This window comes from Cynoglossus semilaevis, chromosome 17, assembly GCF_000523025.1.
Source record: "Cynoglossus semilaevis isolate Cse_v1.0 chromosome 17, Cse_v1.0, whole genome shotgun sequence".
NCBI classification, from domain to species: Eukaryota; Metazoa; Chordata; class Actinopteri; order Pleuronectiformes; family Cynoglossidae; genus Cynoglossus; species Cynoglossus semilaevis.
This window is the reverse complement of record NC_024323.1, coordinates 694,007-712,871: the sequence shown is the minus strand read 5'-3', so window position 1 is coordinate 712,871 and position 18,865 is coordinate 694,007. Positions and strand designations below refer to the sequence as shown.

The 18,865-nt window shown below is 40.9% G+C and overlaps 1 protein-coding gene across 1 annotated transcript in view; it reads left to right on the top strand.

Annotated features, from left to right (window-relative positions):
• LOC103392541 (shisa family member 6) overlaps positions 1 to 18,865 on the top strand; it is a 46,181-nt gene that overhangs the window by 12,902 nt on the left and 14,414 nt on the right. The window contains exon 4 of the mRNA XM_025064796.1: positions 421 to 489. Coding sequence (XP_024920564.1) covers positions 421 to 489 — 69 coding nt within the window. The remainder of the gene's footprint in view (positions 1 to 420; positions 490 to 18,865) is intronic.

Sequence of the window (18,865 nt, the reverse complement as noted above, 5' to 3'; positions counted from 1 at the left end):
TCTTTTTTGCCTATAATTTGGTTTTCTGCCACTTGCTCTCTGGATTAGCTATTGGTTTGGATTGGTTAACTAACTTTAACAAATGTTTTATAATATTTACTAAATTTAATAAATTGGTTACTTATAACAACGTTTTAATGAAATATCTTTATGGTTGTATGTTAGCACATCTGAAAACTGCTGTGATGTTTAGAGAAGCTATAGAACTGGCCTACCTTTGAGCTAGTCGAGTATTTGGAGCATCCAATTTGTGGGTTTGTTTATACTCTCAAATCTAAACTTTGATGTGAAACCCGACAGTCTTATTGTTCTTACAAATGAAGCCTACTCCATGCCAGAAATAGCCAAGAAACTTAAGATTTCCTAAAACATGTGGTCAGAATGAGTTGTAAACAAAGACTTTCTGTTTTTGTGTCATAGCGCAACGGTCCTTCGAAGAATTTGAGCAGCTCGCTTGGCAGGGCGATCTGGACGTCCCCATCCCATATGGTATGTTTGATATGTCATGCAAATCTCCAGAAAAGACATGGCGCCTGCTTCCTATCCGCACGTCATTGTAAATTATTCGGGATTTTTTTGTCGTTGTTGCAATAGCCTACAGGACCTCAGGTATTTAAACCACTATCCAACCTCTTTTTTTCCAACTAGGTAAATGACCATAATCATTTTAACACGTCACCCTAAAGCAGAGGTGCCCATACTTTTTCAGCGTACAGCTACTTATAAATAGCTACTTATAAAAGAAAAATGCAAAACATATATAGAGAGAGTATTCTTTATTTGTACAATATATGTTGCTTGCATAACTGCATGAACCCATATTGTGCAATACATTTTTTGTCATTACCCTACCAACTACTTCCAAAGTTGCTGGGTCAAATCCTGGGCCACGGCTTCACAGTGCCGTTTAATCATATTTCTTGATACCTAGAGAGCTTTGATTGAAGATAATATTTCTGGTTTGTTTCTGAACAAGTGTCTGAACAATTCAGCTTCTTCAATGAATGCCCCTTTTACCATCTCTTGCGGTTTCTTGTGCTTAACGATGAAGTGACTCATCTGGAATGATGCTTGGGTGTCTTCGTCAACAAAATGAAAGATAACATAAATAGATATAAAAATTACATGATGTTACAGTGGTAACATCATGATCTAAGACATTGAAACATCAGAAGAGCCAACTAGGTCCCATGAAAAAAAATGTTTTAACAGCGTACGTCGGAATGATGCAACAAGACTTTCTTAATAAATTCATGGGAGATGGTTACGTAAACACAAAATGCTGTAGGCTGGATGGCATTGTAAACTGAGGATATCCTGTACTCACTTTGCACACTTACTTTGGTGCACTTTGGTAAAAAAAACATTGCCGTTATGAAGTTCATGTATAGGAATAGGCTAGTGTGTATGGTAAGGTATAGCATAATAAATTCATGGGAGATGGTTACGTAAACACAAAATGCTGTAGGCTGGATGGCATTGTAAACTGAGGATATCCTGTACTCACTTTGCACACTTACTTTGGTGCACTTTGGTAAAAAAACATTGCCGTTATGAAGTTCATGTATAGGAATAGGCTAGTGTGTGTGGTAAGGTATCTTTAGAAAAAATATACATAATAAACAAATATACATAATAATACATAATAAGCAAAGTACGGAATGTTAACTTTTTGCCGATATCTGATATGACGATATTGGCCAAACACTTAATTTCCAATTTGAATATAAACCGATACCGATAAAGCGGGGCAATGGTGGAAGTAGTGTTGCCTGCTCACTAAAGTGATGGGTTACGATTCTTACAGATACTGCAAAATATGCTAATATCGGAGCGATAATATCGGTTGGGTGGCGCTTTGGCCCAGAGGCAATGTCTCTGTCATTGGTGTGGAACCCCAGGGTTCACCTCCTGGGCAAGTTTGAATCCCAGTTAGGGCAGTTGGTACCTTCCAGTGGACTCAACACCCGCAGGAAGGTTTGGGGGGGTTGGTACGGTGCAATGTGATTTGGGTGGTGACTGCTGCCCCCGCAACCCGGTAGCGGATGAAAATGGATGGATGGATGGATGGAGGGATAATATCAGTTGGCCGATATTATTGGACAACCCTAAAATTCATACTTAAAAGAGGAGTCCTATTCTACAATTTTATTTTATGTATTTTTTGCGGTCGGTGGTCTTGTCATCAAATGTATTTCTCAGTTGTGCTTTTTTTAATTGTAGTAATTGAAGATGCAGCAGTTGCAGAAGTGCACATTTGTCATCCTTCCGACATGGCTATCGCACTGAGTGTATGGAGCAAATTGATTCATTTTTACTACCTTTATCCGGCCCCCTGGTTAGTGCATTATCTTCACCATCATCATCATCAACACCAACACCAGCATAATCAGCTAAATGAACTACCCAATTCACTGGAATGTTTATGCCGTGCTGCTCTACTGTGTTTATTATCTGTGTGCCACATTGAATCCTCTGTGGGACTTCAGCTCTGCATTTTGCTTTCAAATTTAGATGCAACATTCTAGGGGAACATGTGGCGGTGGCACATCTGGCTGTGTCTGGCATCAAATCATCATCATCTGTCGCTCATTCTGGACTCTGCAGGACTTTGTATCGAAAACGAAAAACCTGATATTACCATAGTAATAATAACACAGGTCGGTTCAGAGATGTGGAAAAAATGAATTTGTGTGTGTGTTTATAGAAGACTGAAAGTGCCAGTACCTGATAGTTACTTAAATGTGCCATTAATTCAGTAAATACAATAGAATTTAAATATATATATAAAACAAGTGTGATGATGTCATGTTAATATATATACATATATATGCATATATATACACTAACATAACATCATACACTTGTTATGTAGTGTTTCCATTTCCAAAAGTAACCAAATATGTCCCTGTAAATGCCAGAGGATGTCAAATCTGAGCGATAAAGCATCTCAGAGGTGACTCACATTACCCTTGTCCTTGATGTTTCTTCATCTCTCTCCGTGTCTTCTCCGCCTGTGGCATCCGGTGATGGCATCCTGCCTAATTACACTTTCAAAAATTTGTGCCATGTTTTGTCCTGAGGGAATTGCCCCCACTGCTCCTCATCCCATTCACTTCAGGTGACCTTGTCTCACTGGGTCTCATTACTGCAGCAGCCGTCCCATCTTTCTTTTTGCTGTGCTTTCATTCCTTCATCTATGTGTATTTTGGCACAGATGTGACTTAAGTGCACATAGATGAGAAGTAACGGTGTGCCAAATCAGTGCAAAGTAAAGTACATTATATGTAAGGTCTTTAGGACCATAACCTAATGTTTTTGAAGGAGCTTCAGAAGTCTTTTTTTAGTTCTATCCATTGATTTTCTAATGACTGATGCTTTTCACTCTATGGGGATCGACTAAGAGCCAAACCCAGCAGCCTCTGGGCAGAGGCGAAGTATATTCTGAAACAGGCAATATTTAGAGACAGAAGAAGAGGATCTACTACAACAATTTAGGCAATCATCATAATTTCTGTGTTGGTGGAACTCCCGGATTAGGGATTTATCCAGGATGTGGCGGGATGGAACCCATGACTTTTCCTATGGGCTGTATCCTTCCCGATAGATGGAACCCATGACTTTTCCTATGGGCCGTATCCCTCCCGATCCTCCCAATAGGTACTGGAGACCCCTTCCTCTTCAGCGGGAGCGGATGATACATCTGACAGTGTATGTTAGTCCTCCGTCAATCAGGCGGGGAGGGGGGCGGCTGGGGTGTGACTGTGGAAAGAGGCCTCCCAAGAACAGGCTTGATCTGGGATACATGAAAAGTAGGGTGAACTCTCATGCTACGAGGTAGTCTTAATTGGACAGCAGCTGGGTTGATGATCCTTTCAATAGGGAATGGGCCAATGAATTTGGGGGATAACTTGGAATCAGACTGAAGGAGCAGATTCTTGGTAAAGAGCCGCACCCTCTGGCCCACGGTGTAGGAGGGTGCCTCAAAGCTGCGGCGATTTGCATAGTAAGTGTATCGTTCTCTGGCTTTTAACAGGGTAGTCCGAGCTTGGGACCAGGTTCTTCTACACTGCCGAACGAATGACTGAACATATGGGCAGGTGACCTCCCTCTCCAATGAAGGAAAGACGGGGGGGGCTGATATCTGTAGACACATTGGAAGGGAGAGAGTCTTGTGGCCGAACTTCTCAGAGTGTTGTAAGAATATCCCACCCACAGAAGACGCTCTAACTAGGCGCAGGGGTGTTCAGACGTCAGGCAGCGAAGGGTTGTCTCAAGAATCACTATGGGCAGGTGACCTCCCTCTCCAATGAAGGAAAGACGGGACAGACTCACTGTGGCACCAATCAGTGAACAAAAACACTGAAGTAAACTGGGGACCTTGGTCCCAGACCACATCCAGAGGGAGCCCATGGATCCTGAATACATGAATAAGGACAAGCTGTGCCGTCTCCTTGGCTGAAGGGAGCTTGGGCAACGCAACAAAATGGATCATCTTGCTGAACCTGTCCACAATAGTAAGAATTACTGAGTTTACCCCTGAAATGCGCAGGCCAGTAACAAATTCCAATGAAACATGGGACCAAGGCCGGTGAGGTAACGGTAAGGGTTGGAGTAGTCTAGCTGGGACAAGATTGGAAGACTTAGACCGACAACAGGTGAAGCAAGCTTGCACAAACTGGTGCGTATCTCTCACCATAGACGGCCACCAGAAGCGACACTGCAGGACCTCCGTGAGACCAGTGCTGCCTTGACTCTCTGCTCGATGTTCCAATTTACAGTAGCAACTAGACAGGCAGGTGGTAAAACTGTGTCCTCAGGAGACTCAGGTGCCCCCTTGCTTGAAAACTGTTGTGAGAGGGCGTCTGGCTTACTGTTGCTTGAGCCTGGCCGATAAGACAGGGTAAAGCTGAACCTGGTGAAGAACAAAGACAAACTCACCTGCTGTGAGTTCAGCCTCCTAGCTGACCGTAAGTACTCCAAGTTCTAGTGGTTGGTCCAAACAACGAAAGGTTGCTTAGGCCCCTCGAGCCAGTAACGCCACTCCTCCAGTGCCAGCTTCACAGCTAGCAACTCTCTGTTCACTATGAGTGCCTTCATTGGTGAGGCAGCGAGAGAAGAAGGAACAAGGGTGAAGTTTCTGGTCCTTAGCACATCTTTGCGACAGGACACGCTAAGACACGTGTGTTTATACTCGCTGAAAAACTCCTTTTGTTCTAAGACTTTGTTCATTATCAAGACTCCACATTTATTCATGAGACTTCCTTTTATTTCAAGTGGAGACATCTTTTGTTGAAAGACTGCACTACCAAGACACGTGTGTTTATACTCGCTGAATCTTGAGTAAACCTTTGAAAGAACTTTTTGTCTCGGTGTGTTGTGTTTGGGTCCAAAGCCTGACAATCCTGACAGAATGGCCAGTATGGACCCAGCACACACAGGATGGGGCAGAGAACGTTTCTGTGTCCCAACATGACTCTTTAATTGCTACCGTCCAGGGTTTGTGCACTGGTTTTGCTGCACAGGATTGGAGAGTGGCTGCACTCACTGCCCAGGTGCAGCAGCTCACTTCTGCTCTGGCTCAGTCAGCCGCTTCTCCACCATCTCCGTCTTCTGCTCTGGGCCACAACTTCCTCCTTGTCTTCCCAGGGTCCGCACACACAGGATTGGGCAGGGAACGTTTCTGTGTCCCAACATGACTCTTTAATTGCTACCGTCCAGGGTTTGTGCACTGGTTTTGCTGCACAGGATTGGAGATCACTCTTTTGCAACTCCCAGGTGCAGCAGCTCACTTCTGCTCTGGCTCAGTCAGCCGCTTCTCCACCATCTCCGTCTTCTGCTCTGGGCCACAACTTCCTCCTTGTCTTCCCAGGGTCCGGGTTGGGAGCCCAAGGTGGGCTCTCTGGAACGCTACGCAGGAGATCCAGAGCGGTTTGGTCATTCATCACCAACTGCAGCATCCTGTTTGCCCTCCAGCATCACTCTTTTGCAACTCAGGCCGCTAAGGTGGCATTCGCCATTAACCACCTTACAGGGAGGACTCAGCTCTGGGAAACAGCGGAGTGGGATCACCAGACCTCAGCCTGCGCCTCTTTTCTAGAATTTTCCCGGGAGCTGCGCAAGGTTTTTGGGCCTCCCAGACTGGAACCTGATGTTGCTGGGGGCTTGCTGGAGGTTCATCAAGGGACAGGTGCTGTTTCGGATTATGTCATAGACTTCCGCATAAACGCGAGGCAAAGTGATTGGAATGAACCTGATCTGTGAACTCAAGGATAAAGGACAAGTTGGTTTCACATGATCTCCCTACGACTTTGGACACCATCATTGAACTTACCTGCTGCATTGATAGACGCATTGAGACGAGGCGCCAGGAGGTCACTGCCTGTGTCAGCAACAGATCTTGCCAAAGTTCCCAGGGAGTACCATGACCTTAAAGAGGTGTTCAACAAAGCCAAGGCCTCTGCACTCCCTCCGCATCACACCTACAATTGTCCCATTAAACTTTTGACCTTTTGCATGGGGCCATTCCCCCCAGAGGTCGGCTCAGACTCCCGGAAACAGTTTGATTCCCAGAAGTTCCAAGAAGTTTTCCCCTCAGACTCCCGGAAACAGTTTGATTCCAAGAAGTTCCAAGAAGTTATCCCCCAAGATTTCTGGGATTTGACAACTTTTACCAGCGTTTCATCAAGGGTTATAGCTCTATCGCTGCCCCCCTTTCGGCCCTCACATCTACAAAGGTGCCCTATGTCTGGTCAAGGGCTGCTGAACAAGCCTTTCTGACTCTCAGGACACGCTTCACGTCTGCCCCAATCCTCCAGATGCCTAACCCGGAGAGACAGTTTGTCGTAGAGGTGGACGCTTCGGAGCAGTGGAGGAGTGTGTGGCTGCAGCTTAAATACGCTGCTCGCTCATCACCGACAGCCAGTGAACGGAGGTGGACCCAATCTCTTGATTGCAGCGCTGCAGTGGGCCTGACAGACGGTTCTATTGTTTTATTCTTTTGGCTTGTTTTATTTTTTTCAGATTTTTTAATATACACTTTATCTTAATTCCATTAGTTGTTCCCTTAGTGGCTCACACATTTGTTTTAGCTACAGACCCACATAAACTGCATAAAATTATGGACAGTACTTATTAAAAAGAGAACTAAATCCCACTTCCATAAAAATTTCAGGGTCAGTTTCAAATTAATTGTGGCCATTACGAAACTACTTTTTGTCACAATTTGTTTGGGTTGAATCACAGACTTGGAAAACAATGCAAGGGAACACTGCGTTTTGTTTGTTTTTGCAGCTAAATGAGTACAATTTTGTTTAAGGAAAACCTTGAAATGTAATATATTAGATTTTCAAAGGAGGGACTTCTGTTTGAAACATAGCTATAAGCTTATTTGCCTTATTGCTGCGGAGAACATACTCTGTCCTTGTTCTACAGAATCATTTGTGCAATGAATATATTTCTGTGACTTATATATTCCTTTCATACTCACCTCTTTTCAACACCATTAATACAGAGGAAGAAATATACATCCTGCAACAATAATCATATATATATATATATAAAAAGTCATTGATAGCCTTGAGTTTGTGTGGCAAACCCTTACATACAGTAAAACACCCTGTCCTTGTCCTTGCCCTTTGCTTGTAATAGATATTGACAGTTGCACATATACGTTTTTGCATCCTAATTGGATTTCACGTCACATTTACTTCTTCACCACCACTGAGGCTTCAATTCACAACGCTGCTTAATGTCGTTTCACGGCTGCAGCACAGCCTGTGGCCTTCATGGGAAAAAAAAAATACCGATAGACAGGTGTAGAGGAGTAGTGTAGGTTCATTTATTAGATCTGTGGTGCCATTGCACAGTTAATAATTATACCAGTTCAGTTGATTGTTGGCACATAAACACAGTGACAGTATATCAGGAGCGCATAAGGGACAAACTAAATTTGCTGTTTCGGAAACTGATGATGTAAAAAAATGTTTTTAGGTATCAGTTTTGAAGTTCAATCCAATTTTATCTTTAAAGCATTTTTAGAACAAGTTGAAACAAAGTGATGTGTACTGTACTACAGTGAAACGCAGACAAATATAGAGACATGAGAATATAAAACACAAGTACAAGTATGTACTTGAAAAGGCAACCATTCGTCCGTTGTTAAATGCTATTAAAATGAATGAATTTTTCAATTTTTTGGATCCAGAGTTCATGGGGCCATAGCTGCAGCTCGGTTGATCTTGGAGAGTGTGAGGGAATGTAGAGCTGATATAACTCCGTTAGGTCATAGACAAGGCATGTCCATTCAGGCGTTTATATGTCTGGAGGGAGAAGAAAACAGGGTTAATAATGTTCCTGTTCTTGCCTTTGAGTTCCTATTAACAGTCGAGCAGCTGCAAATTTTTGGAGGAGTGTCACTGTCCTGCAGTATTGTAGCAGTCTAGTTATGCACTGATAAAAGCATAAAGACCTATAGTCTGTAGACCTAGATCGGTCTCAGCTAAAGGAAGCTCTTTTAAGGGGGAATTTGCTATTATTTATATATTTATTTATTTAAATTATTCATTTATAACACGACAAAAACAACGATCTCAATATTTATAATCAGCTGATATCACTGGTTGACGTTTATAAATGTATGTATCTTAGGAAATAATGGACTATGAAATTGTGCAGATGCACATGATGCCTAATGCTGTGCAAAATCAATGCAAAAAGAATTAGGTCCATAATACCTATAAAGCAGAAATAGATATATAAAGCAAGTCCTTATATAAGTCCATATGTTTATTTAGAATTCATTTAGGTGGACAAGGCTACCAAGCACTGTGCACCCACCAAAATCCCCAGGACTGGTTTATTTCCAGTCGAAAATTTCACCCGTTGAGTCAATCCAGGCTTTCTTGAGTTAATTACAGCCCTGTTATAAATATAAATATAAAAATATATAAAATTATATAATTACGATGTTATGGGTCTTGCTTCGCACAGGTTAAGTAGTTATTTACATAAAACACACAAATATGTACAGTTAGAGGATTATAAATCTTGATGCAGGAGGATTAATGTGGCGTTCCACAAGGCTTACTTGTGGGATTTTATATATTAGTTATATTTGTGAAGCTTCTGAGACGCCGCAGTTAATTGTGTTTGCTGACAACACCAAGTTGTTTTGTTCTGGGACAACATAGAACTTCATTCATATGGCATATGTCAAAGCCGATGTGGTGGAGAATGTTTTTATTTTAAATAAGGTTAAGTTTGTTTTGGACACTAACATATTTTGAATGCTATAGTGTACACTTTCTTTGCTATATTTTAAAATATTGCATGGAAATGTGGGGCAACATTTATACAAGTAATATCACTCCTCTGTTTCTGCTGCAGAAAAGAGCAGTTAAGAGTCATTCGTATGGGAGGCTTCAGAGAACCCTCCAACAGACTTCTATCTTTTTTTTAACTTTTTATCTCTCCAGGTTTATTGAAAGTGGTCAATCTATTACATCTCCAAACTTTAAAAATAATGTTTTAAGTCTTTTACCAGAACATGTTCAAGCTGAGAGAAGAAGATAACAGACTAAAGCTTGACATTTGCTAGGCCTTGTTTTAAAACAATTTTTCTGTTGCAGGAGTAAAACTATAGGGTGCCAATAAAAAGGGGAAAAGATAGATAGACGAATCATGTCTGGGTTTTATTTTTTTGCAGTTTGATTGTTTGTTTTCTGTTATCATAATCGTATCCTTATCCATAATTCTCCGAAAGAGTATGTGGTATTGATGTTGGTGTAGAAAGGGCAAGGCATTATCAGTTTTCCTCATCCTGCTCCTTTTTATTAATGGATTTAGATATGTTATCGTGAACGTATGTGATTCATGGAATGATAAAACAAGAATTTCTTCATACATTTATTGGAAAAATGGTGACGTAACCACCAAACAACCAAAGGTTGTAAATCAAGGACCCCTGTGTTAGTGCCCGGACCTATACTTAATTTAAGTATTAGTACCCTTACTCAAAAACATGCGCTGATCCAGTGACCAAATACATACGTCATGGCTTTTCACTCAATCCAGCTGTTCTCTAGTCAACCTGTGCTGTTTTTGTCTTCCTCATTGTCTCGTTGCTCTTTTGGGTGGTTTATTGAAGTACCTAATGAATGTCAGCTGTTTGGAGGTATTTTAATATGTTTTAATATGTTATGATTTAAGCCAGACGTGGGCATACTTATGGACTTGGGGGTCACAATTACCATATTTTTCAGAGCATAAGGCATTATAAGGCGCAATAATCAATGAACGGGTTTATTTTGATGCATAAGACACACCGGGTTATAAGGCGCATTAAGCGAAACAAAACAGTCAGCGGAACAATCAAGCGTGTCTGGATCCCTCTCGTCATTATCCGACTCAGTCTCGTTGCTGTTAATTAGTCACATTATCCGAATCAGTCTCGTTGCTGTTAATTAGTCGTTCAATGATAATTCCGGCCTTCATGAAAGCTCGGACGACATTTGAGATTGATGCCTTAGCCCAGGCATCCACGATCCGTTGGCGATAATGTGCCAGACGTTGTCTCCCTGTCTTAGTGAACGTGTGTTCACCTTCTGCTCGCATCCATTCATCCATCCATTTTCATCCGCTTATCCGTTACCGGGTCGTGGGGGCAGCAGTCTCCATGACCGCCACCCAGATCACACTCTACCGTACCAACCTTCCTAAACCTTCCTGCGGGTGGTGAGTCCACTGGAAGGTACCAACCACCCTAACTGGGATTTGATCTTGCCCAGGAGGTGAACCCTGGGGTTCCACACCAATGACAGAGACATTGCCTCTGGCGCCTTGCCAAAGTGCCACATGCAGCTCGCAATTTAACTTTAAACGCACTGTTAACACCAATATTTAGCGGTTGGAATTCTTTGGTAATCCTATCGGACTGATGGCAAGGTCCAAATTTTAGTTTGCTTCACTTGGGTTTTGAGAATATCTGTGAGATCGGCGCGCATTGAGTCGCAGATCAATAGGGACAGAGATTTGTGGAAAATGGTAGTGACCTTAGTTGGACATAGGAGGGCACAGTTTATATTGTTCGCCCCTCCAGAGTCAGGCGGCTGTCACTTTTTTTGGTTCTGGATGGTCACCACATTGTTGTTTTGATGCTGTCAGTAAGCACAACCAGAAGGAATACATAAGGCGCAATTTTTGGGAAAATTACGGTAGTCCTTAAATTTGACAAGGGGGCCGGGTCAGGAGTAGATAGATGGGACATTCGTGTGAATTTAGATAAATGACATGTAAAAGTCATGCAAAAAGGCTAAATGCTAAAACGCTTTTAGCCTTCTCTGTGCCATCTATAGGAAAAATATGGGCATTGCAGGGAAAAGGCAGAAGTATAATGACAATACAAACCAATTATATAATTTGGACAAGTTTAGTTGGATGGATTACAAACCTGAACGGGCGCATCTGGTCCCCAGGCCTTAGTTTGCTCATGCCTGATTTAAGCAGTTTAATGAAACACTTGAAGATGCACTGACTAGCTAATTGCTTATCTCAGTTTGAAGCCATATAAAATGCAGCTACAAAAATAGTATCAGAACAACTCTAATATAGAGTGAATTAAACTCTATATCAAGCACTTTCCCCCTTTTGGCATAAGAGACAAAACTGTGTTGGTTCTCACAGTGGAAGCAGAATCAGAATCAGTCAAATCTCTCTTTCTCTCAGAGTTCTGCTTTAAGCAGTTTAAGTCCCTGAAGTTTCCATGTCCCTGTGGATGCCATGCAATCTGCACTGGCCCACATAGATAGGTGTCCTGCTTTCATCCAGGTCACATTGCACTGCAGAGTGCAGCGAGGCTGCAGCTGTCTATGCTGTGGACACATTAGCCGTAACTAACAACAAACTAAAATTTTAAAAGGAAAGTCATCTATCTATCTATCTATCTATCTAGCTATCCATCCATCCATCCATGTATCATCTATCTATCTATATATCTATCCATCTATCTATCTATCTATCGATCTATCTATCTATCTATCTATCTATCTTTCTATCTATCTATCTATCTATCTATCTAACTATCTATCTATCTATCTATCTATCTATATCTATCTATATCTATCTATCTATCTGTCTATCTATCTATCTAGCTATCTATCTATCTATCTATCTATCTATCTAACTATCTATCTATCTATCTATCTATCTATCTATTTATCTATCTATCTATCTATCTATCTATATCTATCTATATCTATCTATCTATCTGTCTATCTATCTATCTATCTATCTATCTTTCAATCTATCTATCCATCCACCTATCTCCATCATTTTTTACTGTTTTACCAGAGATAAAACTAAGCTATCTCGCAGGTGTTTGATTTTCAGCACAAATGGCCATAACTGTGTTTCACGTGTAAACGTTTGTTATTTTTATTCATTCTTGTCCTGTATGCCTAATCAAATTAAATTATCTCCACTTTTAGGATAATACATATTGATTCATGCAATATTTATTTCATTTCATTGGGGTTTGTTTCATTTCATTAGTGGTGGCTTAGTGGTTAAGGAACCAGATTTGGGTCTGGAAGGTTTCAGGTTCAAGTTCACCAGCTGTCAAGTTACCAATGAGGTGCTCTGAGCCTGGCACTATCCCAACACACTGCTCCCCGGGCACTTAAAGCTGCCCACTGTTCACTTTGGAGATGGGTTAAAAGCAGAGGTCACGTTAAATAAGATTCAGGAGCGTGTTTGGAGGTTGGGTGTGGTGAATATCTCTTTCATTTTGTAAATTATCTTTGAGAGCTGTGTGTAGCATCCCAGCCTATAGGACATTTTATTCAAAGCAGTTAAGTAGAAGGCAACTTAGTAAAAATGTCCTTATAAACATTTGACAAAGGCAGCAACCAAGATGTTTTGGAAAGAAATCAACCAATGGAATTTTGCATAGTCATGCTGTCCTATCCCCCCGCCCCCAAAACACAGCAACCACTTAGCTAACCTTTAAATAAATCAATATGGTAACCTGATCTCCAGGGATCTAGTCATTTTACTTAATCTTTTCTGAAATTTCTATTGCCGGAAAACAACAAACTTGCTTTCTCATACACAGTCTTAAAGCTGCAAACAAACCTGAAGCAATGGACTAGAGCAGACATGGGCATACTACAACCCAGGGGCCGGATGCGGCCTGTTTGGCTTTTTAATCCGGCCCGCCAAGCTTGTCCAAATTATGCTATTAATTCCTATTATCATTATATTATTCTGCCTTCTCCGTGCAATGCCCGCATTTCTCCTATAGAAGGCATAGAAAAGGCTTAAAGCGTTTCAGCGTTTTAGCCTTTATGACTTTTACATGTAATTTGTTTCAGTTCATACAAATGCTCCATCTATCTGCTCTATCCGGTCAAATTTTAGGCCCGCGAGTCAAAACTTTTACCCATGCATGGACTAGAGTTTTAAATGGTCTTCTGATGTCCAACCATCAAAGATATCTTGTACAAAGACATTAAGACTCATTTTGTACGTTATTTTAATCAGATCAAGCTGCATCAGAAAGAGCATATTTACCTTTCTTAAACCTTTACGGTTAAAGAAAACCGGTTAAAGAATTATCTGCTCTTTTCTTTAACCCTGTGGCAAAGGAATATGCTGTACCTCTCCACAACAGAGGTGCAATACAAGCACAAACAAGGCATTTTGAGAGTAAATCTAGCAGTGTCCAAACCTTTTTTCCAGATGTAGGCCACTAAAGTAGGAGTAATTAAAAACCAAACTTTGTTGTCAGTGAAGGTGGTCTAAAAAATAGAACCTATTCTATTCTTGCATTGTTCTTGGTAGCCATATTTTAATTGACAACAAGTACATATTTAGAAAACTCAAAAAATACCCATCACCCCCTGTGAAACAATCATATAATGTCACCTATTCCTGATCGAGTTAATTGAATTTACAAAGAATATTTTCATTTGTGTATAGGGAAATAGTTTTGGCCAGTTTTATTTTCTTGATAAAAAAAGTGAAGGCTCTTTAACTGAAACAAATCTTACTCCATTAAACCCAGGTATCGGTTCGCATCCATTTTAATGTCTTAAAGATTTCCTAACTAGACAAAGCCAACAAAACATAAATTCCCTTCATAAACATAAACCCCAAACCCTGCCTGTTGCCATTCATCTTTTGCTCCCTAGAATAAACCATTGTAAACAACGATGCTGCTTTCTGTAATATATTTAGGGCAAATTCTCCTGGAGCGAATGTGCTTTGATTAAGGTGCATAAATTTAAAGTAAAGGACCTCCTGAGGAAGGGTTGTGCTGCAGCTAATGATCTCAGTGGGAAACATGACAGTTTTCACAGGTTGACATTTTGTTAAAACTGCTGCTGTGCTGTGATTTGCAGGTAAATTGTAAAGAACTAGTTTCATGCTTGTTCCCTGCAAGGTCTCTCAAGTAAATGAGTAGCGATTCGGTCATTAACAGATGTCTGGTAGGAGTGGTGACTGTTTTCTTTTTTTCTTTTTCTTTACCCAAGACACTTTGAGGGCATCTCTTTTGGATATTGTTGACCTAATTCTTACTTTTTGTGAAGTAAAACACTGCTTTTACAACATGTGCAAATCCCCTCTGTACAATCCATTTTGTACCAACTAGTAGTAGTAGTAGATGGCTGCATTGACTGTGGACTACATAAAAACACAGTGGAACAACCTCAACAGATGACATGGCACCCTAAATAAACGGTGGAAACTTCATACTTGACTTCAAGCAACCTGGATTTGGTGTCTCTCCACTCCAATCCTCCAGACTCTTAATTTCCAAATGAGTCATTTCAAAAGTGGACATTGGACTGAGCAACAACCTCCTCTGTTAAGACGCTTCTGATGTTGTCTAGGGTTCAAGAGTTAAGAAGTCTTGATGAGTAGCGATTCGGTCATTAACAGATCTTAAATGTCTGGTAGGAGCGGTGACTGTTTTCTTTTTTCTTTTTTTCTTTTTTCTTTACCCAAGACACTTTGAGGGCATCTCTTTTAGATATTGTTGACCTAATTCTTACTTTTTGTGAAGTAAAACACTGCTTTTACAACATGTACAATCCCATACAAATCCTCTCTCTACAATCCATTTTGTACCAACTAACATACAAATTATTTTATATTTTTCTAATATTTTAGAATCTGGTATATTCGTTCAGATCTTCTTTAAAAGTGCATGCTTTTGGCAAGCTTTAATTGTGCCTATTTAAAAAAAACAAACAAACATGTTAACATTTTTGGCAGCTAAGATAACTAATACCCATGCTTTGTGTCAACTAAACTAATGTGAGTGCCAGTGAGTGTAGAGAAGCAGATAATAATAGTTGACCAAATCTCCAAGTGCTACAATGAGATTATACCATTCACTCTCTTACCATGAACATTTTAAGAATTGATGCAGTGGCTGCAGTGGAGGTGGGCTCTGTTCTGAGGTGGAGCTGAGTATCATCAGCATAGCAGTGGACAGAGATTCCATGCCTGCTGATGGAAAGACCCAAGGGAGAAACACACACAAGTACAGCAAAAAAAATTAATATCCTGACCAAATGTAATATTTTGTTCATTACACATAGAGATTTGTTGAAACATTTGTTGAAACATTTAAACCTTTTATTTCTTGTAATTGTAATGATTATGGGTTACACATAATGAAAACCCAAACCTTAGTGTCTCTGAAAATTAGAGAATTACATGAGAACAATTTTAACCGTACTGTAATTTCCGGACTATTGAGCACACCTGAATATAAGCCGCACCCACTAAATTTAAAAAAGAAAAATATAATTGTACATAGATAGGCTGCACTTCTCTATAAGCTGCAGATGTCTACATTGTTACATGGGATATTTACACAGAAAGATTTTTTATTTTCACTTTTAATTAAATAAATGCTACACATAACCTCTTGCCCCGACCGTAGTTGGAATGCACAGGGGAACTTAGGCCGAAGCTAACATTAGCTCCGGGGCTAACTCCTTTCACTTTGTGCTTGTCAGCAGCAGAGGTAAACAGAAATAGGGAAGTTGGGGTCTTTATTATCAGCCACATCGACCACAACAGAACATAAACAGTGTTTTAACAGCTCTCCCTGTATAACCAACTCACGCTTCAATATGACAGGGCTCAAACTGCTCTCAACTTTCAAGTCATTGATCTGATGTTGTCTAGGGTTCATGAGTTAAGGAGTCTTATCTTGGGGAATGCAACATTTGTAGCTCATGTCTAGGATTCATCTGTGCGTAGCAGCTGTTGATGTGGTGATTCCAGCCTCGGCCTACTTCTTGTGAAGCTTCCCAAGTTCTGGAATGGATTTTGCTGCTGGTGCAGCTTTTCCTTCTACACTTTATCCTTCCACTCAAAATTCTCTGCTTGATCAACAAGCTTCTTTAATAATGGATTTTTGTGGCTTACCCTCATGTAGAGGGTAGCGGTGACAGTCTTGTGGACATCAGACACAGACCGAGTGACTATTTAAAAACTCAAGAAACATTTGCACGTGTTTTAAGTTATTAGAAAGAGCCACGATACAGTAACTAGCTTGAGGTCAGAACCATGGATCAAACCCCAGCCACATCCTGTTCTAACTGCCTTTTCTTTTAGTGTTAAAGCAGTGGGGCAGGATTCCACCATGTATTCCAGGTATGTCCGGATATCCAGGATGTGATTATAAATACACGAGCTATTAATCCGCATAGTTTGGTGGATGAAGTGAAAGCAAGTTTTGAAATAGTCTGGAAAATTCAGCTCAACAGCACCGTGTCCACCCCGGCTTCTCCACTGACCTTTCCGCACAGTTTGGTCTACTTCCTATTTTTACTGCAGCATGTCCTGGTTATGTTCTGATTACATATCAGCAACTGAGCGAGTCACTAACTGCGGATGCAGTTAAGAAATCTAAGCTGTTTGAGTGAAGCGGTGTTCATTTATTGAACAGTCTAGCTCAGGCATGTCCACTATTCCTCAAAGGGTTGTTTGGCAGAGGGTTTTGGTTGCAGCTAAAAAGGAGCACACAGATTGACCAATCAGCATTCTGAAGACTGAGATCAGTCAGGTGGTGGTTGGAACAAGAACCTACAGCCACAGCGGCCTTATGTGGAACATTTTTGCCACCCCTGGTTTAGCTGCTCACACACCTTTAGCATGCATTGCTTCAAAAAAACCAAAAAAAAAAAAAAAGCACAAACAAACAGGTGACGTCTATAGCCACAATAAAGCTAACTTTAACTGCTACATGATTCAGACCTGGATAAGTTACCTAACCAGTCCAGTTGCCCTTGATGTAATTGCTGTTTTAATTCTCATATTATTTTTATTTGACACTAAGTTTAGCACATGTCCACAAGGGATGGTTGGATGATTGTTGTAACCGGTCTAGCTAAATGAAGTCAACTGTACAAAAAAGAAAAGTTGACAACACTTTGTGGAGGTCAGGCAGCATGGTTTGACAAGAATAATTAAAGAAGCAATGTGACCAGTACAGCAATTTGTTATAGGGCTTAAGAGGACAGCAGCATATTCTGATTCTAAGACAAGTTTTGCTCATCCATTATTGTATTACATGACTTTGGCCCAGTTTGAGCGTACATGATAAGAACCAGTTAAGTTGGTCAATTCTAATTTAGGAATGCAGCTTGTTTGTCTGACAAAAATTAGGTTTGTTACTCTTTTAAATGTCCAACTAACCTGTCTCTTTTCTTATCCTTACGATGACCAGATGCCACAGTTCATTGTATATTGTGAAAAAAAAAACTGTGTTCAGCAAAACAGAACATGCTGACCAGGTCTATGAAGAGCAATTATGTTAAATAAAAAAAACTGACACGCACCTACTTTGCTGACATTGTATAAAACCCGTAATTGCCTGTGCAGATTAAAACATAAAACAAACATTGAATGTGTTCTGTCAGTGTGACAGAGATCATTCTGCATGTTGAAAACCGAAGGTAGTTTTGGTAGTGAATGAATTTTGAGTCCGGAGAAATCCTACTAGTAGTAGTAGTAACTGCCTGCCTCAGCTAGTAAATGGCCTCACCAATCAACTCAAACATGTAGCACTTCAACTACATGCGCTCCTCCCTCCATTGACACCACTTGCTCAATAGACAGAAACCCGAATGCATAATTTCCTTAATTCACCTGTCTGACAGAGAGCGATGTGGCCTTACGTGTAGCCATCCTACTACATGCCCACTGGACCCTCGCCCTTACTCAAATGGAGAACTCTAGGCCGGTCTCACTCCTCCCACTTTTTTTCTGGGAAATCTGAAAGGCCCGTCTTCAAACAAGTCACTGCATTCCTCACCTGCAGTATCCTCTTTTCTTTGCCATGTACACCACCTCGCTGGGCCAGATCATCCACTCGCACAGTTTCTCATATCACATCTATGCTGATGATACCCAGCTATATCTGTGGACTCCACAGTCTCATTAGAATCTCAGATGGTCTCTCTGATATACCTGCATGGATGAAAGCCCACCCCCCTCCAACTAAACCTCTCCAAGAACAGAACTACTGGTCTTCCCAGCCAAGCCAACCATACAACATGACATATCCATCAAAATTGACTCCTTACCTCTTGCTCCTATCAAAGCAGTAAAAAAACAAAAACAAAACTTGGGTATCTGCTACTCCTGTACCACTGAAAAGTGATCATTGTTTTCACACTGACAGCCAACAGAGGGCACTGGTGCGACTTATACTCAGGAGGAACTTATAGTCCGGAAAATATGGTATTTATGATGGCATGGTGCCTACAAATGTCATCATTATGGTGCGACTTATACTCAGGAGGAACTTGTAGTCCGGAAAATATGGTATTTATCATGGCACGGT